Here is a 23,719-nt window from a genome sequence, read left to right on the forward strand (position 1 = left end):
GGCTCAGCAGAAGGGTTTGAATTCAGACCTTTAGGGACTCTTGGGCTAAGAAAGGACTAACTTGGTTAGTTGCTAGGTAGATGTCATAGTGGCGGGGCTCAGCCACTAAACAGCAACTCGATCACATTCACTAAGCCGGTGAATAGTAATAGTGAGGTAGCTGTGTCAGTCTGTATTCTAACAAAATAAAACCAGCAGTCATGTAGCACTTTAAAGACTAACAAAATAATTTGTTAGGTGATGAGCTTTCATGGGACAGACCCACTTCTTCCACGAAAGCTCATCACCTAATAAATTATTTTGTTAGTCTTTAAAGTGCTACATGACTGCTGGTTTGGTAAGCCAGTGAATGACACAAACTCCTGCAGGCTATGCACATGGCACAATTAGCCTTGGCCTTTTGACTGTGGTTTGCGGATGGCCTGTCCGAGATCCACAGCCAGCCTTAATTCTGGCCAAGTTTCTGCAGACTCCAATGTGACTAGTTCGGTTAAGTCTGTTGTCCACATGAATTATTTACCAGCTCTTTCTTTGCACAGCCATTTACAAGGGCTGAAGCAGATACCATGGAGATACACTACAGAAGCAAGTGACAACTATGTATTAACAGTATCATGTTGCATACTTTGTCTGTTTCTGCAGGGACCATTGCTGCTTCTGGCAATTCCTGTGACCCTATAATCAATAAGCCCTGAGAAAAGCATAGGAAACACACTTTGGAAATCAACCTGATCATTCACTATTCTATGCTCAAGGCTACGTCTACACTTAGGAAAAAACTTTGAAATATTCATAATAGGAGTAGAAGGGGATTTCAATGTTTGCAGGGTCCTTTTGAAAAGGACCCCCGTGTAGACGAGCCGCGCACGAGCAAAATGCAGCACTTCCAAAGTGCCGTGGCCGGCAGCGTGTTAATGAGATGCTGAATATTTATTTCAGCGCCTCATTAGTATTCTTCAATTTGGCCATTAGCATGGCCCTTTCGAAGTTTTTCGTAAGTGTAGACACGGCCTCACTCAGATATACTCAGGTATTGGTTTTTACAGCGCTGTGAAATAAAGTATAAACAAAAACTCCTGAGAGTAAACAAGCATGGTACCTCAAGCTTCAACTATCTGCAGAACGTACTGGCTATTTAACCAGATGGAGCCACACTATAATGGGATAGCAGCCTATAATGAGACTGAACACTCATTGATGATGCTTCACTCACCTCGGTAGGTCTGGAACACTCATGGAGAATTTCCTGCAAGGCACAACATGTTAGTTCCTTAGGAGTTTGTCTGTTTGTTTTTCCTTTTTAAGCTACAAGTAGTATAATTTACCATTGCCAAATCTAGTGTACTATGTGATCCAAGGCCGTTCCAGAGCCTGACAGTGCCACCACATACGTCAGGCCACATTGTTCTAGGACTCCCTGGTCCAGACTTATTGAGGTTGCTGTATACTAAATGCTGGAGGAGGTCCCAGGACCCGCAGTCACCAAAACTCCACTGTTACTTCCAGTGCAGAGCTCTGTACTTTGTTCCTAGTCCAAAGTGCTGGACTGCTTTAGCTGTTCTGACCAGGGTTGTCAACTGTCCGTCAATTTACAGACAGTCCAGAAAAAGTTAGCCTAAATTGGATGTGTCCGTAAAGTCCATGAAAAAAAAAAAAAATTGGGTGTCCATAAATTTTGTAAAAGTGCAATAAAATTTCAAAAAACAGCAATTATTCTATAGCAATTAAATTTCTTCTGTGCTGCTTCAGCCATTTTACAGCAGCACAGCAGAAATTGGACATTTTAGTTGTCTGTTCAGATGTACGTCACAAAATGGAAATCTTTCAGGACCATGACTAACTAAATGAAAGTGAGTTAAATAGCGTATTTTTCTTGTGATGTATGAATGACAAGGATTACTTTTCACTTTTGGCCCTTTATGCAATCTTAATATAGTATAAAAATTATGTCCATAAAAATTTCTGTCCACAATTTTTTTTCCATTTTGTCCATAAATGAAATTTCTGTGGGTTGGCAACCCTGGTTCTGACTTTAAATCATATTGCCTGAGAGGACTCCAGAAGAGATCATAGCATGTATGTTGTCTGATGTAGACAGAGTCTGCTCCCAGGATGGTTTTTACTAATTATACTTTCATTCTGAGATCTACATCCGAAGAACACTGTGTGACCCTGATCCCAAAGCCCACTGAAGTCAGCCGTGAGTCTTTCCATTAACTTCCATGGGCTTTGTATCAAGCCAGACAGGAACTATTACTGTGAGACTTTCAAGAGTTGCTTGTGTTTTAAAGTTTATCCCAGTCTCTAGCATCTGCAAAATTGGGCTACAAAAACTCAAGAACAGGCTTCTTAATTCTTTGTGATGTAAACCATGTTCAAGCAACAAATACCTCAACAACAGCCATTCCATTAGGGGCTGTGAATTGGTTGATTGGGTTTTCTTGGCTTTTTGGAACTGTTGCTGCCAGCAATACAGAAGTACAGAGCCTTCTGGGAGAAGGAGAACCACGGTATTGAAAGATAACCAACATTTTTCTAACCTTAGAATAGGTTTAGTTCCAACTTTGGGTGAAAATCTGAGTTACTTATTTCATCTGAGGTAGCTCCCTTTTCCCTAGTATATCACTGGGGCCATTTACAATGAATCAGGAATTTCTCTGTTTTTATATATTAAATGGGAAAGGGGCATAAGCCCTAAAAATAGGACATTTCAGCCTGGTGTACAATGATATAAGGACTTGTTCCTGTCAGCAGTAGAGGTCAGTAACAAACCCCCCAAATGGATGTGAATGGGACTGTCACAGGCTGGCTGGCCGGCCCTATAGTGCAAGCCAAGCTCAGGCTTGTCCCTGAACTTTCTAGCAACTAGCCATAAGATGTTGGTGATAAGGCAATCTGAGGCTCATGAGTGACCCCAGCTGTGAAAGGGTTAGGAAAAGACATTACTGAGGCTTCAGCTGAAAGAAGAGATTGCAACAAAATCCAGTCTCCCCTTTGGGTGGAAAAACTCATGGGGAGGAGGGGTCATGCTTTGGCTTTCATGGGCGGGAGTCCTGAGAGAGGACTTAAATAAGCAAGAAGTCAGGGAGAAAGACCTATAGAAAGCACAGGTTACTCTGGAGGCAAGCCCTGATCTACGGCCTGAAAGGAGAAAGAGAAGCTGTAGGGGAAATTGCCAGAGCTTCTGAGGAAGGGCAGCAGTGACAGAAAATCCATTAAACCAGAAAGAACAGAAGAGCTCTGTAGGAGTAGGTCAGACAGCTGTGGGGGAAGCGCACTGGAAGAGTCTGTAAAAGCACTTTAGCAGAGCCGAAGAGGGGCAGAGGAACTAATCAGCAAAGGAGAAATTGGAAGAAGTGAAAAGCTTGGGGACCAAGCGAAGGCTGTGCTAAACACTACCTATGGGGAAGCAGCACAAGGGAGCCTGGAGGTAGGAAGCAGCCCAGGGAAACAGCAGCATGTATGATGGAGCAGAAGCAGCTTCTTTATACAGGATCCCTGTGCCAGAACAGAAGAGGCCTGTCTTTTCCTACCAGACTGAGGAAGGGGTACACAAGCCCAATGGCCAAAGATTCAGCCTAGTGGATAGGCTGAGAAATAGCTCAGGAGGTGGATGAAGACTCCCTGGTCCTTATCCCACTGTATACAGAGAGGGCTTATTCTTCTCACCTATTTAATACACGAGTGGAGAAATTCCTTATTCATTGTTAATGTTCCCAGTGATTTAGTAGGGATAGGTGAGCTATTTCAGATACAATGAGTAACTCAGTGATTGATATTGTACCCTGACATGAGAGGGGACTATGGGGGGGTGAGTTCTCTACCTTACAGGAACACAATTGTTTTCTAAACTATTACAGTGTAATTGACACTGGGTGTAATGAATTTATAAGTTCGGCTGCAGAGAAACTGCGTCTCAGAGCTGCTCTGCATTGAGTTTTTGCACCAATTTAATGAGCTTGGTAGGAAAAAAAACCCCAAGTTAGTTCAATTGATGCAAATCTTAGTGCAGATGTTGCTGTATAGACATAAGGGATTTATACCACCATAACTACAACTACACTAGGATGGCACGACATCCTTTTTTCTAGCCATTTGATTAAATCAGTGCAATATCTGACAATAAAGCAGCCCTTAATCAGGCTTTCTGGAATGGAGTGGACAATTTTGTATCATCCACACAAACACTTACACCAAGCCACAGTGGTCCACCAGTAACTCGTAGTCAGTGATATGGCAATTTTCAAGTGTAGATGATCTTAGCTCCCATATTGAATATTAATAGGAATTAAACAACCTCTGTCTGACCTGCAGTTTTGATTTCTGTTCTTCATTGGAGACCTCTAGAAGATCTTCAATATCAATTTCTGGTTCTGGGGTTGCTGCTTCTGCTTCTTCCTGGAGCTAGAGCAAAAATACATGGTAAATAAACCTGTACTATCAACTCACATGCATTCTAAAGGACTTTGTGTGGAGAACTGGGTGGGACTGAGGGAAGGAGTCAAGTTAAGCATGAGCACAACCAGTAAAGATTGGCTTAGCATCTTCATCTTCCTGAAATTTGGTGTATTTAGAACCAAAGTTCGGATTCACGCTCATCTCCAGCAGCTCTACACGCCAACACGCTGACTGTGGCTTGATTCAGTTAACATCTCTTACCGCTCCTTCAGACCTGGCTCCCAGAGGTGTCAAAGAATCCCACCACAACATGACCATATGGAACAATGATGTGCAACCTAGGCTAGTGACTCAACTGCATGAGTGGCCCTGCTTCATCTCAGTGAGCTGCAAGATTGTTGTAACCAAGATAGTGTCCCAGGATAGGGCACTTTTTCTAACTGCGCTTGCATGCCTAGAATTTGTGGGATATGCTGAATGACTATAGCAGTGTTTCGATTGGCTGCAGAGGTAGCGCATGACTGTCCCTGCCAGCAGTGTGTGCAATCAGCATGCACCTCACTTCAGATGCCCTTGTTTTATGTGTGTGTCACTTCCCTAATACTGTTAGGAAAAAGAAAAAAAAAACACTGGGGATAAAACCCAGCAGCATCTGGCGATCCTGTGCCTGGGCAACAGTAAACAAAATGTCTCATGGGTCATACATAGAACCCCAGTGGGCTGCATGTGGCCGCCGGGCTTCAGGTTGCCTACCATTGCTATGGAAGGAAGGTTTCTTTCATCTTTCTCCACCATAGGAGTTGGCTCGCAGGAACCCAATGATATCGAATGTCATTGATCTTGTCACATGAGCACAGTGACAGCTTGGTGCCACTGTCTGTTCTGCACTGCTGCTCCTACTGGATATGTGCATAGACATGCTCCTCCTGATGGGATTGTCATATGAGCTTAGGACTGCTGGTCTTGAACACCAAAGTGGCACTGAACAAAGACTTGGATAAAGGCAATGAAAGCCCAACCACACAGGCATATTTCATTATTATTTTAGATGATAGGATGAAGCCAAAAAGGGTCCAGAGTGTCCAGCTTCACTATCTCTTCAAGCCAGGTGATCAAGAAAGAATCAATCAGCACACCTCTAGGAAATGGGAACAGAACAGAGTAAGTTCTAGGGACAGACTTCCTAGGAAGGTCAGTACTGGGAAACTACATGGTTAATGGACTAAGCAGCCTTTCTTCTCTAGGTTGCTCGGTTAGGTCCAGTTTAGGTTGACAGAGAGTCATGACAAAAAATAGGTATCGTTTAATGTCTGTTGGTCCTGGGTCCAGTTCCCATACCACAAAAATTGCCACTGCAACACTAGTCTTGTTTGGCAGTCCCAGTAGAGAGGCCCAAGACAGCACAGCTCTGGAGACTACACTAACTTATCATCTCCAGAGACAGTCCCATCCCCTATAGACAGGACAGGAACACTGGCAAGGAAGATGGCCCTGCTGCTGCACCTGTTCCATGGACACCTTCCTTCACCAGAGCCATCAATCTGTTACCTTTCATAAACATTACATTCATGTCAAATATGTATGTATGTTTACAGACTCAGTTCAAGATCCCGTGACTCAAAGTTTACTGATGGATGGGATTAGGCAGTGTATTTGAACCTGCTGAAGTGAATTTTAATGTACGATAAGGGACCCAGAGCATGGGATGAGCTTCCATTAATATTTTATAAACAAAAATGAATGAATTTCAAATGGAAATGAATAGAAGTTAAGGGGGACAATCATAATCATCTAGCCCACTTGTTCCCAACCTTTTTAAGACAGCAACTCATTTTGACAATTCAGTAAAGCTTTGTGACTCAAGGCAATTCAAAATGGGTGTGGGGAGAGGTTCTCTCTGCTGGGAATTTTTTTTTTTTTTATAAATCTTGATTTGTGCCCCACCAGACTTAAACCCCTCACAGCCCCAAACGGCCCCTCCTCCCCCAAGCTTCAACCCTTCACAGCCCCAAAATGTCCCCCACCTACCTCACATCAGCACTGCTCCTTTGCCGGGCCACCGCTACCTCCCCTGCGCAGCTCCCCCCAGCGCTCCTACTCCCTTCCCCTAGCTGCAGCTCAGGCAGTTCCCTGCCCTGCTGCGCTGAAATGGGACTCAATTTACTTGGTCTAACAGCCAGATCCCTCTTGTTGGCTGTTAAACTAATTAAATTGAGTTCCATTTCAGCATGGCAGGGCAGAGACTCGGAGCCAGAGGAGTTAGTGGCGGGAGCCGCAAGTGGCTCCTTAAAAAGACATGTGCGGCTTGGAACTGCCCGGCTGGTGACCCTTAGAAAATCTATTGGTGACCCATGTTTGGGTCCTGACCCATAGGTTGGGAATCCATGATCTAGCCTAACTCCTGAACATTTTACTAGTCTAATAGACATTTTACTAACTTCAAGAAGATTAAAAACGTTCCTAATAAAAAGCCAGAAATAATGCCAGAATTCAGACATATATTCTTACAGGTGTCATGTGTACTGAAAAACAGGTGCCACATGTACTGCAAAACAAACATATGCTTATTTTCAGTTGTCTTTTGTAGATGGTGTGAATACAAGGGATCTATCTTTTCATTTAAAATAGTGACTAATAAATTCCAGCGCATATAGAAAAGTAAGTGATCCTGAAAATTGCTAAAGGATTATTTTTGCATGTCCATTTCCATTCCTATCTGCAATCTGAAATTGCAACAATGCTCAAAAAAGGGAGACTCTGAAATCCAGGAGTTAACCATATTTTTTTCAAAATTTCAAAATGTTTCATTTTGAGTGCAGGGTGAAGATGTGTCCTGTATCATACACATTGTTAAACTCATCCACATCTTCTGTTGAAGTCAACAGTGGTCTACCCTTGATAAGGGAGTTAGGAGAGCTGGATGGTGTTCCCATGTTTGCTAGTGATTTGGGCTTGATCCAGTCATTTCAATGAGTTTTGGATCAGGGCAAATCCTGTAACTTCTCTCTTTTAGTTTCCCTAAACGGGGATTGTACTATTCAACCATGTAATCAAATACTTTGAGATTTGGCAACGTAAGTACCACATAAGTACAAGATGTTAATTGTCTCAGTGACATCAGCTTAGTGTTTCTGTGTTCAGTCTGCACTGGAAACTTTTGCAGAAAAGCAATGTGATAAATTGCTGGTTTGAACTCCAAACAACTAAGCCTGAAAAGTAATGTGACTCTAAGGGCAGGTCTACACTAGACTGAAAGTTAATCCTAGATACACAATTCCAACTACAACAATTGCGTAGCTGCATTCGACTTACCTAGGATCAACTTATCTGTCCATCCTCACTGGGGGACGTTGATGGGAGAAACTCTCCTGTCAACTTCACTTACTTCTCACGATATCGAGGAGTACTAGGGTCAGCTGTCGAGCCCTGATAGTTTGATTTTGTGCGTCCCCACTATGTGTGTGAAACCGAACCCTGGAAGATTGATGCTGACTGGATTGATCTCCCAGTAAGTATAGACATACCCCAAGATAGTTCAATGTAAGGACTGCCTTCAATGCAGGTAGCACACCTGGATCTTTATTTGCCTTCGCCAGCTCTTACGGGCAGTAAAAGTGCTAAAGGACTGCTCCTATGCAGAAACACAGGTGCTATGGAAAATGTTGGTCAGATGGCCTGGGGAGACAGCTTTGGAAGCCTATGGGAGTGGAAACAAAATCTGTACCTACAATGACTGAATCCTGACTTACCCTTTCTTTCCTCTCTGCCTGTAGGTCCCATTGTCTGCCTCAGCAGACATGCCATTACCTACTGTTTGATCACTAACACAGCACAAATAACAAGCAGTCCTGTAGCACCTTAAAGACTAACAAATCGACTGATTTGGTAATGAGCTTATGTGGGTGAGACCTACGTCCTCAGTAATACAGCAGTACCACTTAGCGAGGGAGCTCTAATGTGCGATAGAAGTTTAATAAAGAACAGTGTTCAGTTGTCACAACCTGGGTTGCTAACCCCCATCCCCAAGAGAATTAAAAATAATGTTTCATAGTCCACAGGATCTAGATCCCTCCCCACACACATAACATAGGAAAGTTTGATCCACCCCCATTACTTACCTGATATTGGTACAGCTCTTGCAATTGGGCATCAATCCATTCCTCCAGGTCTAGTCGGCGTTGAAGGTCTTTGCGGTTGTACTTAACTGTTAGCTTGCCTAATTTCTTGTGTGATGAGTTGTCCCCAGGCTTCTCTGGAGCTTGAAAGGTTACTCGAGGCAAATCTCTGGATTTGCTAGCCATGCTCATCACCCTTCCACCTGCTCTTCTGTTTTTGTCTTTTTCTTTCACTCTCCTCTTCTCCTGCCCCTTTAATACATTTCCATTGCGCAATGGTGAGCAGCAGTCCAAACTACTTACAAGGGCCAAAGGTAGGTTAAGCGGCGTTAGTGGTCCCAATGAGAGAGCGAGAAAGGTAGGGAGCAATTGTGCAGCTGGAGAAGCAATGAGGCAGTGCAGATAGAATTACAGGAAATAGATTCTTAGGCTGCGCAGTTGACAATGCTGACAAAAGAAACGTGGGAGGGAGAGAAGCTTTTGTAATAAAATCTGTTGATAAAAGAGGCCCAGGGAACTGAATGACAAAGTTTGTTAATATTTAATACAAGCTGTTCCAGCAGGGGGAAGGAAGGGAGAAGCAGGTTTTAAATGAGTATTTCCCTACAAGGACTTGTTCCTACATAATATATGGCCTATAGACTATGTCTACACAGTGACGTTATTTTGAAATAAACCATTCCAGAATAATGATGCCAAAATAGCTTATTTCGAAATGACACAGCTACACACAAGCTATGTCTACACTTGCCTCCTCCTTTCGGAAGGGGCATGTTAATGATGCAGTTCAGAAGATGCTAATGAGGTGCTGGCATGAATATGCAGCGCCTCATTAGCATAACGGCAGCCACACACACGTCGAAAGTGCCGCTTTCAGAACACACACCACCCATATAGAGAGGGGCCTTTCAGAAGGACTACCCCCCAAACTTCGAAAGCCCCTTCTTCCTAAACCCAAGTAGTTCCAGAAGTTGTTCCACTGTGGCTGTGGATTGGTACCTGTAATCAAAGTCACTCCATTTTGTGTGTGTCTGTGCAGCTGACAACACCTTGTAAAATGAAAAAGTGCTGTAAATATCACAGACCTTTAGTCCCCCGTCCCGTAAAAGGATTCCAAGCACAACTGTGATATTTATTCCTGCAAGTTTACTACAGAGCCATGGACTATGCCCCTTTGGTTATTAGTTCCTTTTTCCCTAAGATGGTAACACTATATCCATAGATCTACTTCCACTTATAAAGTTCAATCTTTTGTACTGTATTATCATGACATCGGAGACTCAGAACTTCAAGAGACAGAAGAACGTTCAGGGGTCTATTTAATGTGTGGATGGGTGGGCGGGAGAAGAGGATTGGCTCAGTGATCTAAAAGTGTGAGAACCAAAATGGAAGCCAGAAGGTCTTGCATTTCATCCCAGCTTACTCCCTTCATGGCCTGAAGTAAGTTGCCTGGGGAAAAAGTTTCATGGCTGGTGGCTGAAAAGTAGTCACCTGCAGTGCTCCCTATAAGCCAACCACTGGTGGGAGGCCACTCAGGAGTAATTCAAACAGTGCCCGTCTGATTAGCAGAGCACCCAGGACTTTTTTTGTTTGTTTGTTTGTTTCTACTGGTTGTGCACATTCACACATCTCAGTGCCCATAAAACATTTATTCCACACATGGATGGAAAAAATCTGTACATGAATGGAACGGATTCGAGGGGCTATTGGTCACTTGGCCTAATTTTTTCAGAGATGCCGAGCAACCATAGTGTTAACTAACTCCTAAGTAACGTGTGTGTGCTTAGAAAATAAGATCTTTTATTTTGATGCCTAAATGTGGAGTTAGCTGCCCAACTGTAGGCAGTTAAGTCCTAAAATGTAGTTGGAAGGGGTGGTTGCCCCACACTGGAATGGAAAAGGTTACTGAGAGGGGGCTGAGGCTGGGAGCCAATGGGAAGAAGGCTTGAGGCAGCCAATCAGAGCCTAGCAGGGCTGTATAAATAGTTTGCTGGCTAGGAGGTGTTCCAACTCTGGAGGGACAGGGACCAAGCTGCCTGCTAGCACGGGGTACCTTACATAGATCAGAGCTGGGGAAAGGCAAGGTGAGCCAGGGGAGCTCAAGCCTGAATAAATCCCAGGCTGAGGCCCAGGGACAGTGGCCCAGGGAGATACTAGGGCTGCAGGGGAGCAGCCAGGGCAGGAGAAGGAAGCAGGACCACACCCCCTTGCCAACGATGAGTGGTCATTTCAGACGGCAGCTTGCTGCTGAGGTAAAGGGCTAGATGATGACTGGTCACTGAGGCAAGGTGCGTAGAGAGGGTGGGAGTTCTGGTTCCCTGGGAGGGCAGGCACCCAGAGTGTGGGAGCATTGCTGTGGGGCTATACCCTAAGGGAAAGGCACCGTGGTCTGGAAGGGAGGCAGGTCCGAATGAGTGATGGAGCATAGGCAAGAAGGTAATAGTGGATAAGACACTGCCAGGAGTGGGCACTGAGACTGCACAGAGCTAATTCCTGGAGTGACCAGCAGGAGGCACCATGGTGGTGCATTGCAAACTGCTAGCATTAGATTTAACAACAGTGCCTCAGTTTCTCCATTTGTAAATCAGGAACAGTACTACCGAACTCTCTATCTCATGTGTTGTGAGGAGTTAGTATTCATTTCTGCAGATGAGAAGTGCTAAGTATTGAAACTAATCTATAGTTCCAAACCGGGACATGAGGCTGCTGTACAGAACGTTCACTTAGCTCAGAGCCAGGTCCTCCATGCCAAAAGGACCCCAAAACGCAACATTTGTGTCCTGGCCTCGCGATGTTATGACAGCCAGCCCCTGAAGCAGGCAGGAGTGTGTGTGTGGCAGGGTTACAGTTACACTGGTCTTTTCTTAGAACTCAGGAGCTACATCCTGCATATGTGACATAAGCCGCAATATCTTTCTGGCAGGACTAACCACTGTTATACACACACTGAATAATTCAAGAGGGCTGCAGCTCATCTTTCCAGAGAACAGGTCAGTCCCTTCTCCTCAAGTCTCAGAAGGGAGAGGAAAGCCTTTCCGCGAGACAGGGGGACTCATACACCTCCACGCACTTTCAAAATGAGGAGCTCCACTGCAGCCAGAGACATGGAGATTCACGGAGCACAAAACAGGAGTTTCCTCACTGAAACAGTGCTGTCTGTATGGTGCTGATTTCATATGATACTGTAGCACCCTATCATCTTGTGTGGTCAGATATGGTATGGACACGAGAGTCTGAAAGCCCAAAGTCAAAGGGCGGAGGGAGGATGCACATGTGTGTGAGCATATATGCACGTGCCAAGAATCTGGAACTGTTTTGGAGGAACATAATAGGGCACCCAGATCCCCTTCCTGTCCCACCCCGCCACATAGCATGTCTGAAGCAGGAAGAGAGAGGGTACTAAAAGAGAGTTTTATTTTGCCTGGACTCAGGGAGCGGGCCGGGGGGGTGGTGAGGAAGAGGCAGTGGTGTGGTCTGCTCTTTCCCTGCAGGTGTCCAAATGAATCTGTAGAAGTAAAGGAGCAGCCCGGGGATTCCCAATGTGTACGAGTCACCTCTCAGGAGGTGCCAGCGCTGACATGCCTCCTGGTGGGCGGGTGAGCAAGGAGCCCTATAAAAGCCCTAATCAAGCACAGAGGATATACGTCCATGCTGATGATAGGTTCTGCCCAATAACAGTTCAGAATAGTGCAGCCCAACACATGTTCATTTTTGTCCTGCAGTCAGATGCCTCCAGCAAAGGACCGATTTTTTTTTTTGGGTGGGTTAGGTTCTGTAACTTCCACCTCAGAGTGTTGCTCTTTTCAGACATCTGAAAAGATGCACCACACCTTGTTGCTCTCAGAATTTGGAAGGCACTTCAGATTCTTAGAGCTGGGGTCAGATGCTGCAGCTGTCTTTACGAATCTCACATAGGTACTTTCTGCAATGAAACTATTCTTAAAATGAACGGCATCTCCAGAGACTGCCATAACATGAAATATATATGGCAGGATGCAGGTAAAACAGACAAGGAGACATACATTTCTCCCTCCAGTGGAGTTTAGTCACAAATTTAATTAATACTTTTTTTTTAACAAGCGTCAGCAGTAGAGAATTGTGTCCTTGGGAAAGGCAGCTTGAGCACAAAGGGACGTATGAATGTTTAGCACAGTGTTTCCCAAAGTGTGGTTTGTGTACCACCAGTGGTATGTGAAAGAATTTCAAGGGGTACATGGCAGAAAATAAATTACTAAAAATCAGGAGTTAAGCATGGGGAGAGGGAGTATGCCAATGAGGCTGAACTCCCAAAAGGGGTATGCAACTGTTTTAAGTTTGGGAAACACTGGTTTAGCATATTTGGCATGTAAATACCTTGCAGAATTTGCTGCAAAAGTGCCATGCACATGTCTGGTCTCACTTTCAAATGATGTTGTAAACAAGAAGTGGGCAGCATTATCTCCTATGAATGTAAAGAAACTGTTAGTCTTAGGGAGTGGCTGAATAAGAAGTAGGACTGTGTGGACTTGTAGAGCTGAAGTTTCATGTTATTTTGTTTTTTAGTGTAGCTATGTAAAAAAAAATTCTACATTCTCCTGCTCTATTCCAGCAACACAGACAGCTGCCACGGGCTGTGGGGCAAGGTGCAAGGCAGGCCTGGCTCCACATCCCAGAAGGGGCGGAGCCAGTGCCAGAAGGGGCGGGGCCTAGGCCATTCCTCCCGCTCCCTCTGCCGAGGCAATTGAAAGGGCCAGAGCTACTTTGGCAGTGGTGGTGGCTGGAGCTCTGAGCCCAGGGGGCAACTGCCTCCTTTGCCCTCACCCTGTTGGTGGGCCTGCCTGTCTCCCTCCCCTGCTCAGCAGACATGGAAGGAAAGGGACAGGGTTGACATCAGCATCCCTTAACCCTGCTTTACACAGTGAACTGGAGAATCCCAAGAGCGCTGAGCTGCATCAAGAGGGAGCAGCACGGGAGGAGGGACATCTGCCACCTATGCTACTCAGGCAGTAGGCACGTGAATCACTCCTGTGACACCCCCGCCTTCCAGGGAAATACCCACTTCCCTCCTGGCTCCCATCCTGCTCCCCATCATCAGTTTACAAATCACCCAAATCTTCTATGGTATTCCAGTCCTCCGCTGTATTTGCAATAACCTCATACCTTTGTGTCACTAGCAAAGGTTATTAGCACACTCCCACCTTTTGTTCCAAGCTAAGTAATAAAAATATTAAATAAGATTGGTCCTGAGACTGATCCCTGAGGAACTCCACTAGTGACCACGCTCTAGCCTGACAGTCAGAGAGGTAGGTAGTTGTGTTAGTCTGTATTTCACAAAACAAAATAGCAGTCCTGTAGCACTTTAAAGACTAACTAATTTATTAGGTGATGAGCTTTGGTGAGGCAGAAAAGAAGCACAAAAGAAGAAGTGGGCCTGTCCCCCCAAAAGCTCATCATCTAATAAATTATTTTGTTAGTCTTTGAAGTGCTACAGGACTGCTTTTTTGTTTTGTCTAGCCTGACAGTTCACCTTTCATTGTGACCTGTTGTCATCTCTCCTATAATCAGTTCCTTCCTTATCCACCTATCAATTCTCATATTAATACCCACTTTCTCCAACTTAATAATTTCTCAAATGGAACTGTATCAAATGCCTCAGTAACATCCAGGCAGATTAGATCTGCAGCTTTTCCTTTGTCTGAAACACCAGCTATCTTCCCAAAGAAAGGTATTGGTAATTTTGTTACCACCTCCCGAATACAACAATTGAAACAACTACAGAAAAATCTGCAAATACTTTCTATCACTTAAGCAACTTATTGTTTTCAGTTCACCAACCACGAAACTGATCATTGAACTTTATGGAACATCCCAACAGCCCTTTTTTATCTTACACTGTCATAAAATTCTGACCCCACTGCCTCAGGGGCCCAAGCTGGGAACAGCATTCTCTTGTCTCCTCTGCAGAACTCATTGCTTTGCACACTCAGTCCACCTGATGCTTGCAGAGGAGTTGGGGGAGTGCAGGGGAGTTTCAGTGCCTTCCCACGTCCCCTCCTTCACCTATGAATGGCATAGGAGCATAGGTCATCTGTCATGCTTCTTGCAATGGTCTCAGGACTTCTGTCTCAGGGTTGGTCTCACATTGATTTTGTACTGCTATAATTCACCTGAGCAACTGGTATAGTTAAATGCAAGTGTAACCCACATACCCATGTGTGGTTAACTGTCCCATGTAGTGGTACCTAGACCACTTCACAGAGAAAGAATAAGTGTCCTCTGCAACTAGGCCGAGAGCCAGCTGGCCTTTAGCTCAAGCTGTAGAGGTGCCTGCATGGAGCTCCAGAGATCTCAGGTTTGAGCTTGCCTGAAGGCAGTTACACAAGTCCCTAGTGTGAATGCAGTTATAGGAGCACCTTGGTACCACTATTGGTTTGGCTGATTCCCCTAGATTTAGGAGAGGATGCCATTTACAAATGCTGCATGTAGACCAGCCCTCAATAGGAGTCGCTGGGAGGAATGGCCCAGGATGTGGGAAAATATTGTCTAGTCCTAGACAGACTTTTCCAACATGTTTCCCAGAAGGAAAGGTGAAGGAGTGTAGGCTGTGGGCGTGCCCAGAGCCACTTATGCCCCAGTAGGCAGGAGTCACTCTAGGGCAGGGTTTCTCAGACCGTTCACCTCCCTGCTCCAGCCACTGCAACCTCTGGGGTCCCGGCAGCACTCCAGTTGGGCCCACGCATCATGATGACAGAGTGTGAGTAGGCCTGAGGCGAGCGAGGGGCACTGCAACCCCATCAGCAAGGTCACAACTCCATTCTCACAGACAAAATCCAGTCAGGAGATAGGCCCACACCTGAGCATCACTTGCTGCAACCCTGGAGGGGTCTCAATGCCCAGAGCAGAGTCAAGCCCAGCCAGTCCTGCAGGGCAGGAACTGCCATCATGGGGTGAACGACTAGCAGCAGCCAACACCCTGGGCCTGGGGATGGGGGAGAGAACCAATCAAAACCGCTCAGGGCTTCCAACCCCTGGCTATTGCCTGGTTTGCAACACATCATAAACATTAACACATGGGTCCTCCAGGGCCCCCCAGTGTTGAGAACCACTGCGGTGGGGGATGGCGCGGGCGTTCTGCCCGGGGGGGGAGCTCAATACAATAGGCAGTGATGAAGGAGTGTGGGTGATGTGGGCAGCCTCAGCTGCCCTCAGCCTCTCCGAGCAGGCGGCATGCTGAGGAATGGTAAAGTAAAACTAGCAATTGGAGAACATGCAGCCCTTCTGGTCCCAGCCTCTCATAGCAGGAGCTGCTATGAGGAATAACACGGGAGGGCTGCTGATGGCAAGACAAACCTGACACTGTCTTTGCTGCCAAGCCAGCGTGTTGCCCGGAAGATCAGCTCCTCCTGCTCTTTGAGCTCTTCAGCAGCATGCAGGAGGTGCTGTGGTGTGGGGAGAGCAGGGATAGGAAGAAGTCGGGGAGGGCTGGAATTGGGCAGGAAGAGGCAGGGTGGGGCTTGGAGGGAGGGGTGGAATGGAGGCAGGGTCTGGGGCGGAGCAGGGCTTGTGCCCCTCCCCCCGAGGAATTCAGGATGTCCGTGACTCTAGAGAGCTTAGCTAGGTGAGGTTAACTTCCCCTCCCATACACACAACATCAGGGGGAACCTCCCCTCTCTGCCACGAGGTGCAATGGTAGTGCCTTGCCTCCACTGGGATTTTAGGCTGAGAATGCTAATGCCACATAACCACACACTTCTTGTGGGCACTAAAGAAACAACCTAAGGGCTCACTTCGTGCAGAGGAAATGCCCCCCAGCCCCATACTCTGCTGAGAAGTCACCACTCTGTCATCCTTTCCCTTGCCCCATTTCACAACACAGCTTTAGTCACTGTCGGCTGAGATCCCTCCTCTTGTCCTTCCTTTGCCACCTCTTTGCATCATCCGGTATCTCCAAGCCCCTCCCCTTACCTTTCAACACTGGCCTTCTCAGTAGAATTAATTTGGATGAGGACTGGGGGAGGGGAAGCAGATCTGTCTTCCAATGCAGCCATCACTTGAACACCAAGCAGTACAGGGCCCTGGGATATCTTAGGGCCAAATGGATTCCACCACAGAGGGTGGTGTGACAGAAGGCAGTCAGGACAGATGAAGACTGAGGGTGCCACTTGGCTGTGTTATATGATGGTGTAAAGAGACTAAGCAAGACAAACCTTTGCTCTTTCTTTCTGTCTCATTCTTTGCAACAGGGCCACGATGTCATTTCCTTCTGGAACCTGCATGAACCTGCTGATCAAGGTACTGCTGTTCCTATGACAACCACAACAACAAGATAAGTGACTCAGACAGATTGCACTGCAGCACTGATGCTCTTCATTCCACTGTGGACAAAGGTTGACAGGAGATATGAATGACCTCTCAAAAGGTTCAGAAAGATAAACACCAGGGAGAGAAGTGAGTTATTTAAATTAAGGGACAATGTTGACACAAGAGCACCTGGATATAAACCAGACATTAACAAGTTTAAGCTTGAAAATAGATGAGGATTTCTAACCATCCAAGGAGGGACGTTCCGGAACAGGCTTCCAAGGGAGTTGGGGGGTCGGGGGGGATGTACAAAAATATTAACTGGTTTTAGGAATGAACTTGATGAGTTCATGGAAGGGATGGTATGAGGAGTTGGCCCCTTCACATGTACTACTGGCAAATATCTCCACCAGCCAGTGACAGGACCCTGTATGGAGAAGGATGAGAGTTACTACAGAGAATTCTTTCCTGGGGGGTCTTGCCTGCATGCTCAGGGTCTAATCCACAGTGTCCAACCAGTTCTAGGCCACTGGAGTGGCTACTGCTATAGCAAACTAGCCACATTATTCTGAACTTGTTCAAGTCAACTAGCCACACTCAACTGGCCAAATAGCCCATGTGGCTAGCGGCTAGCGTGTTGGGCACCACACGCCTAACTGAACCCCATATTTGGGGTTGGGAAGGCATTTTCCTCATGCTCAGACTGGCAGAGACCCTGGGGTTCTCCCACCTTCCTCTGCAGGATAGGGCATGAATCACTGACTGGTTTGAGCTAGAGTAAATGATGGATTCTCTGTAATTTAAAGTCTTTAAATTAAGATTCGAGGACATCAGGAACTCAGACTAAGATTATGGGCCTTTTGCCAGAGTGGATGGGCAAGGTGCTTGGCCTGTGGTGCCCAGGAAGTCATGCTAGATTATCATGATTTTACCTTCTGGCCTTAAAGTTTATGAGTCTGTGAGTCAAATGTGGCTCCTGATTCATAAACTTGGGCTTGTCTGAAAACTTCCAGATAGAAGACTATAAGCCTTATTCTCATCTCACCGCAGTATAAATCATGTGCCACTCAGTTCAAGTCAATTGAGGTACACAGGATAAAACTGGTTCAAATGTGAGAAAAATCGGGTTTTTTGAGCTCATATGAATCTACTCAATACTACTACTCAGGTAGCTATTGTTGTTCTCATTATACAGAAGGGGAAACTGAGGCACGGAAAATTAAGTAACTTGCCTAATGCAATGCACTATACGAAGTGCCAGAGCTGGGACTGAAACCTGTTTCATCTGACTCCCACACCCATGACTTATTCACTAGACCACACTGTCTTTCAGTAACCCAAGGAAATTAGGTCCATTATAAAATGAGGATTTAATGATTCTATAACACCCTTCATCTCAAAGGATCCCAAAACACCTTATAAATTTAATATGATGTATACGTTTTTTAATGATGGGATAATTTGTACATGGGGAGAAAGTAAGAAAGTCTAGCTGAGCTACCATGTGTGGTAGGACTAAAATTACTATCATTCCATGTGAGAAATAGTCAGAGGCTTTTGACAAATGCAGCCCTGCTGAGTTAATTCTTTCCTGCACTTCAGTAAGTCTGCGATCACTTCTAACATGTCACTTATAACATGTTATGCAAGCTGAGATAATATAAGAAATGACATCTCAGCAATTTTAACAGTGTGTCTGGTTTCAAAAAGGGCTGTATAATGGTATCATAGTGAACAACAAGTCCAAAGGAGAGGATAACCTCTACGTCTGGTACCAGCTCAGCTGCAGGAGTTGCTGGGTCAATGCCAGAAGTTGACATAGAACCGCCTTAGGACTCCTCTCTGGATTTTCTGTCAGGGTTTACTCCGTTAGCTTTGCTCCTTCCTAGGATAACCCACAAGGCAGAGAGGTTATCCTCTCCTTTGGACTATATCAGTAAAGCCAAGAGGGGGACACTGGTGTCTAGGCAGCCCAGGGTCCCAAAAAAAATTGCCCAGGCTCGTGCCTGGAGAGGTACTCCAGCATCGCTTAACAGCATTGAACCAACACGGGAGGTAACAGATACCAGTTATAAGCTCTTGCTCGACTGGCGTAGAGAACGAGCGCCAGGGGTTGCCTTCGACGGTGGGAGAGATCATTGCATCTCACTGGACAGTCACCACCCACCTCAAGCTGGGCAGCCCCCAGCCAGTAGGGTACTGTCCCGCCACAGTTCACCTGCCTCATTGGGTGCATGAGGCTTAAGGTTCCCAAACCTGACAAGTGACTGAAATTTGAGCACCAGGCAAACCAATAAGAAAATCAACAAGAAAAGAAAACCATCAAAGTTTTAAGCTTGCTTGCTGTAATGTGCAGACCATGCTGACTGGTTTGACTGAAGATTTTCAGGACACCAGTGACACCCGAAAGACCACTGTCATCAATGAGGAACTGAAGAGGCTCCAAGATGACATTGCTGCTCTGGAAGAGATGCAACTCACAGATTCGGGATCTCTAAAGGAAAAGAACTACACCTTTTTCTGGCAGGGTAAAGCCCAAGAAGAACCCAGGGAGCATGGTGTTGGCTTTGCCATCAGAAATACCCTTCTACAAATGGTGGAATTAGTCATGGGCAGATCAGAAAGACTCTTCAGGTCATACTTCAAACTTGCGCCAGTCCTGTCCACCTGATCAGTGCTTACGCTCCAACCCTGTACACCACACCAGAAGTGAAAGACAAGTTCTGTGATGTGCTTAGTGCTGCCATAGTGCAAATACCTGCTCGCGAACAACTGTACGTTTTGGGTGACTTCAATGTGAGACTTGGAGCCGATCGTGACTCATGGCCTTCCTGCTTAGGCCACTTCGGTGTGGGAAAAATGAATGAAAATGGACAGCGTCTTCTCGAACTTTGCACGTACCACAATCTGTGCATCACAAACACATTTTTCCAAACCAAGCCACAGCACAAAGTGTCATGGAGACACCCACACTCGAAACACTGGCATCAGCTAGACGTGGTCATCACTAGATGTGATAACCTCAAAAACATCCTTCTGACACGCAGCTATCATAGTGCCGACTGCGATACAGATCACTCGCTAGTTTGCTCTAAACTCAGGGTGAGACTCAAGGAGCTGTACCACTCTAAACCAACTGGAAGGCCCTGCATTAATGCCAGAAAGACAGCAAACTCAGAGACAGCAGAAAAGTTCAGAGGGATCCTCGAAGAGAATCTGCACAGCTGTCCTGGGGGTGCCGATGTGACATCCAGATGGCAGCATCCAACACGGTCTCGTCGGTGTTTGGAAGAAGAGCTAGAAACACAAATGACTGGTTCAAAGCTAACTCTGATGAGATGATTCCAGCCATCGAAAAGAAGCGCGCTGAACTCCTGGAGTACAAACGCTCACCAAGCCAGAATACCCTGCAAGCACTCAGAGCAGCCAGAAGAACAGTACAGCAGGCAGCCAGGCGCTGTGCCAACAACTACTGGCTTGAGCTATGCAGCAGCATCCAGACCAGTGCTGACTCTGGTAATCTCAGGGGAATGTACGAGGGCATCAAGAAGGCATTAGGACCCACCCAGAACAAGATGGCACCTCTGAAATCCAAATCTGGTGAAGTCATCACTGACAAAGCCAAACAGATGGAGCGCTGGGTCGAGCACTACTCCCAGCTGTACTCATGCGAGAACATGGTGGTTGATACAGCCCTCAATGCCGTCGAGCTCCTACCAGTAATGGACGAACTGGATCAGGAACCAACTGTGGACGAACTGAAGAAAGACATCGACAGCATTGGAGTAGGAAAGGCCCCAGGCCTGGATGGTATACCACCAGAGGTAATCAAGTGTGCCACGGACACCCTCCTAGAACCCCTACATGAGCTACTGTGCCTGTGCTGGAGAGAGGGAGAGGTTCCATAGGATATGCGCAACGCTAACATTGTAACCTTGTGTAAGAGCAAAGGAGACAGAAGCGACTGCAACAATTACCATGGAATCTCCCTCCTAAGCGTCACTGGTAAACTGTTCGCTCGCGTCATCCTCGTCAGACTCCAGAAGATTGCTGAGAGGGTGTACCCCGAATCACAGTGTGGATTCCACGCAGAGAGATCTCCCATTGACATGGTCTTCTCTCTGAGGCAGCCGCAGGAGAAATGCAGGGAGCAGAGGAAGCCACTCTATATTGCCTTCATCGACCTGACCAAGGCCTTTGACTTGGTCAGCAGGGATGGACTGTTCAAACTGCTCCACAAGATAGGCTGTCCTCCACGGTTACTCAAGATGATCCAGTCTTTCCACGAAGACATGAGAGGAACCATCCAATATGACGGCACATTATCGGATGTTTTCAGCATCAGGAGCGGCGTCAAACAAGGATGCGTCCTTGCTCTGACATTGTTTGGGATCTTCTTCGCGCTCCTCCTGAAGCATGCCTTTGGATCTTCAACAGAGGGCATCTTGCTGCACACAAGATCTGATGGGAAACTGTTTAATCTTGCAAGGCTGAAAGCTAAATCTAAGGTGTGGGCAGTCCTCATCAGATATGCTGTTTGCAGATGACGCTGCTGTAGTGTCACATACAGAAGACCAGCTTCAGAAACTGCTGGATCAGTTCTCCAAAGCATTCAAGGACTTCGGGCTTTCCATCAGCCTAAAGGAGACAAATGTACTTGGTCAGGACGTTGCTGAACCTCCATCAATCAGCACTGACAACTATACGCTAGAGGTCGTCCACGAGTTCGTTTACCTCGGGTCCACCATCACTGACACCCTGTCGTTGGAGACTGAGCTAAATAGCAGGATTGGAAAAGCAGCCACAACTCTGTCCAGACTCAGCAAGAGAGTGTGGAATAACATCAAGTTGTACACCCACACCAAAATGCAAGTCTACAGAGCCTGCATCCTCAGCACCCTCCTTTACAGCAGCGAGACTTGGACCCTGTACGCCTGCCAGGAAAAGAGGCTGAACGTCTTCCACTTGCGCTGCCTCAGGTGCATCCTTAGAATGTCATGGAAGGACAGAGTGTCCAACACCGCCGTCCTCGAGCAAGCTGGAATCCCAACCATGCACTCCCTCCTCAGGCAGCGTTGGCTCCGCTGGCTTGGCCACGTCCACAGGATGAGTGATGGAAGGATCCCAAAAGAAATCCAGTATGGCGAGCTAGCCTGTAGCAAAAGATCTCCTGGATGCCCCCAATTGCGCTACAAAGATGTTTGCAAGAGGGACCTCAGGGAGGTAGACATCAAGCCGGACAGCTGGGAGGAGCTGGCAGACGATCGCAGCAGATGGAGGCAGGAACTACACAAGGGCCTTCAGAAGGGTGAGATGAGGATCAGAGAGCTAGCAGAGGAGAAGTGAGCCCACAGAAAGCACAGTAAGGACCTGCCAGACACACATTACACATGCAACAGATGCAGCAAGGACTGTCACTCTCATGTGGGCCTTCACAGTCACAGTCGATGCTGCAAATCATGATCCCAAATGGAACTACAAAGGGCACAATCCATAGTCTACGTAGACTGAAGGATGCCTACTACTACTACTACTACTACTACTACTAGTGAACAACATTTGCCATTACATATCTTACACTATGGATGATCAAACCTCAACCTTCAGGACATAAGATGATTGCTAGCCTGCAGGCACCAGGAACTCACTCCCCTCCAAACCATGTAAGACATTGCCATTGCAGAATTAGCTAGGATGAGACCTGTTTTTCAAAAGATCATCAGAGGTTCCCAGAAGCCAGCGTCCACCGGTGCAAGATCAGGGCCTAAGATTCCAAAGTTACAGACCGCTCTTCACTCCAAACCACTGCAGGATGCCCTACAGTACATAATTTGCATTTATAATATTGTTCATTTGATGATCTCATAGCACTTTGCATGTATTGGTTAACTAAGCCTTATGATCACCCTGGTGCTATAGACAAGTAACATTTTACAGATAACAAGCAGTCCTGTAGTCCTTAAAGACGAACGGTTTTATGTATGAGGTAATGGGCTTTCATGGGTAAGACCCACTTCATTGGATTTGGAACAAAAATAAGAATCCAGAGTTTATATGGTGGAGGGGAGGAAGTATGCAGAGCAGCCTCGACTGTTTATGGAGTCCCATACAGCTCTAGACTTTACGTATATTCTTTATTTTACCTTCTCGTGTGGCAAGCCACAATGTAGCCATCAACTTCCCTGGGCAAGAGATGCTACACGCCACAGTGGGTAGCAAACTCCTGTTCCAGACAAACTGCAGAAGGTCAGGTCTCATGGGACTAAGAGTGAAGAAGATAACTATGTGCTCAGGCATATCAGAGAGGTAGCCGAGTTAGTCTTGTTGTATGCGCTCAGAAACGCTTTGTGGATTTGTGGTGAAAGGTCAGGGAATAATGGATTTAGTTAAACAGGAAGAGGGGACAGCTGCCAGTGTGTCTCAACCAGGGCTGTGAAACAGAAGGACATCCTAATTCTCCAGAGGACTATTCCTACCACTGAACTTTCATTATGTGGTGTGGAAACACAGCTGCAAGTTTGCCAGCTCTGTCAGACTGACACTCTCTTACAATATCCTGGAGAAATCTTATAGAATTAAGATCAACATTATCCAACCTGTATTACAGTTAATAGCTTGGGGGTCCATTGTGTTAAAAAGTCAGTTCTGGGCCTCTTATTGTGGCATTGTATGTACCTCTTCTAGTAGGGCAGGGGAAGCTAATGTAATTCCTCCACTTACGAGCTCTTCAGAGCCACCCCTCTGGAGATGTACATACAAATTCAACTTGGATTCTCCAGGGACCAACAGGGAAAGAAAGGGGTTTTGGATGAATAGTATCGTTTAAAGAAAACAGGCTCAGGGTCATCTTCCTGATCCAGACAGATCCTGGTCCACTGAGGGCTCCAATTCTGAAGGAATCATTATTGGGTCTGGCATAGGGAGTC

At 46.2% G+C, this 23,719-nt stretch overlaps 1 protein-coding gene across 1 annotated transcript in view; it reads right to left on the reverse strand.

Moving 5' to 3' along the window:
* PPP1R14D (protein phosphatase 1 regulatory inhibitor subunit 14D) overlaps positions 1-8,898 on the reverse strand; it is an 18,597-nt gene extending 9,699 nt beyond the window's left edge. The window contains exons 1-3 of the mRNA XM_074997001.1: positions 8,517-8,898; positions 4,309-4,404; positions 1,214-1,246 (exon numbers count right to left, since the gene is read on the reverse strand). Of these exons, the coding sequence (XP_074853102.1) occupies positions 1,214-1,246; positions 4,309-4,404; positions 8,517-8,705 (318 nt within the window). The 5' untranslated portion in view covers positions 8,706-8,898. The remainder of the gene's footprint in view (positions 1-1,213; positions 1,247-4,308; positions 4,405-8,516) is intronic.
* Between the last annotated feature and the right edge of the window lie 14,821 nt (positions 8,899-23,719).

The sequence above is a fragment of the Carettochelys insculpta genome, chromosome 6 (genome assembly GCF_033958435.1).
Source record: "Carettochelys insculpta isolate YL-2023 chromosome 6, ASM3395843v1, whole genome shotgun sequence".
NCBI classification, from domain to species: Eukaryota; Metazoa; Chordata; order Testudines; family Carettochelyidae; genus Carettochelys; species Carettochelys insculpta.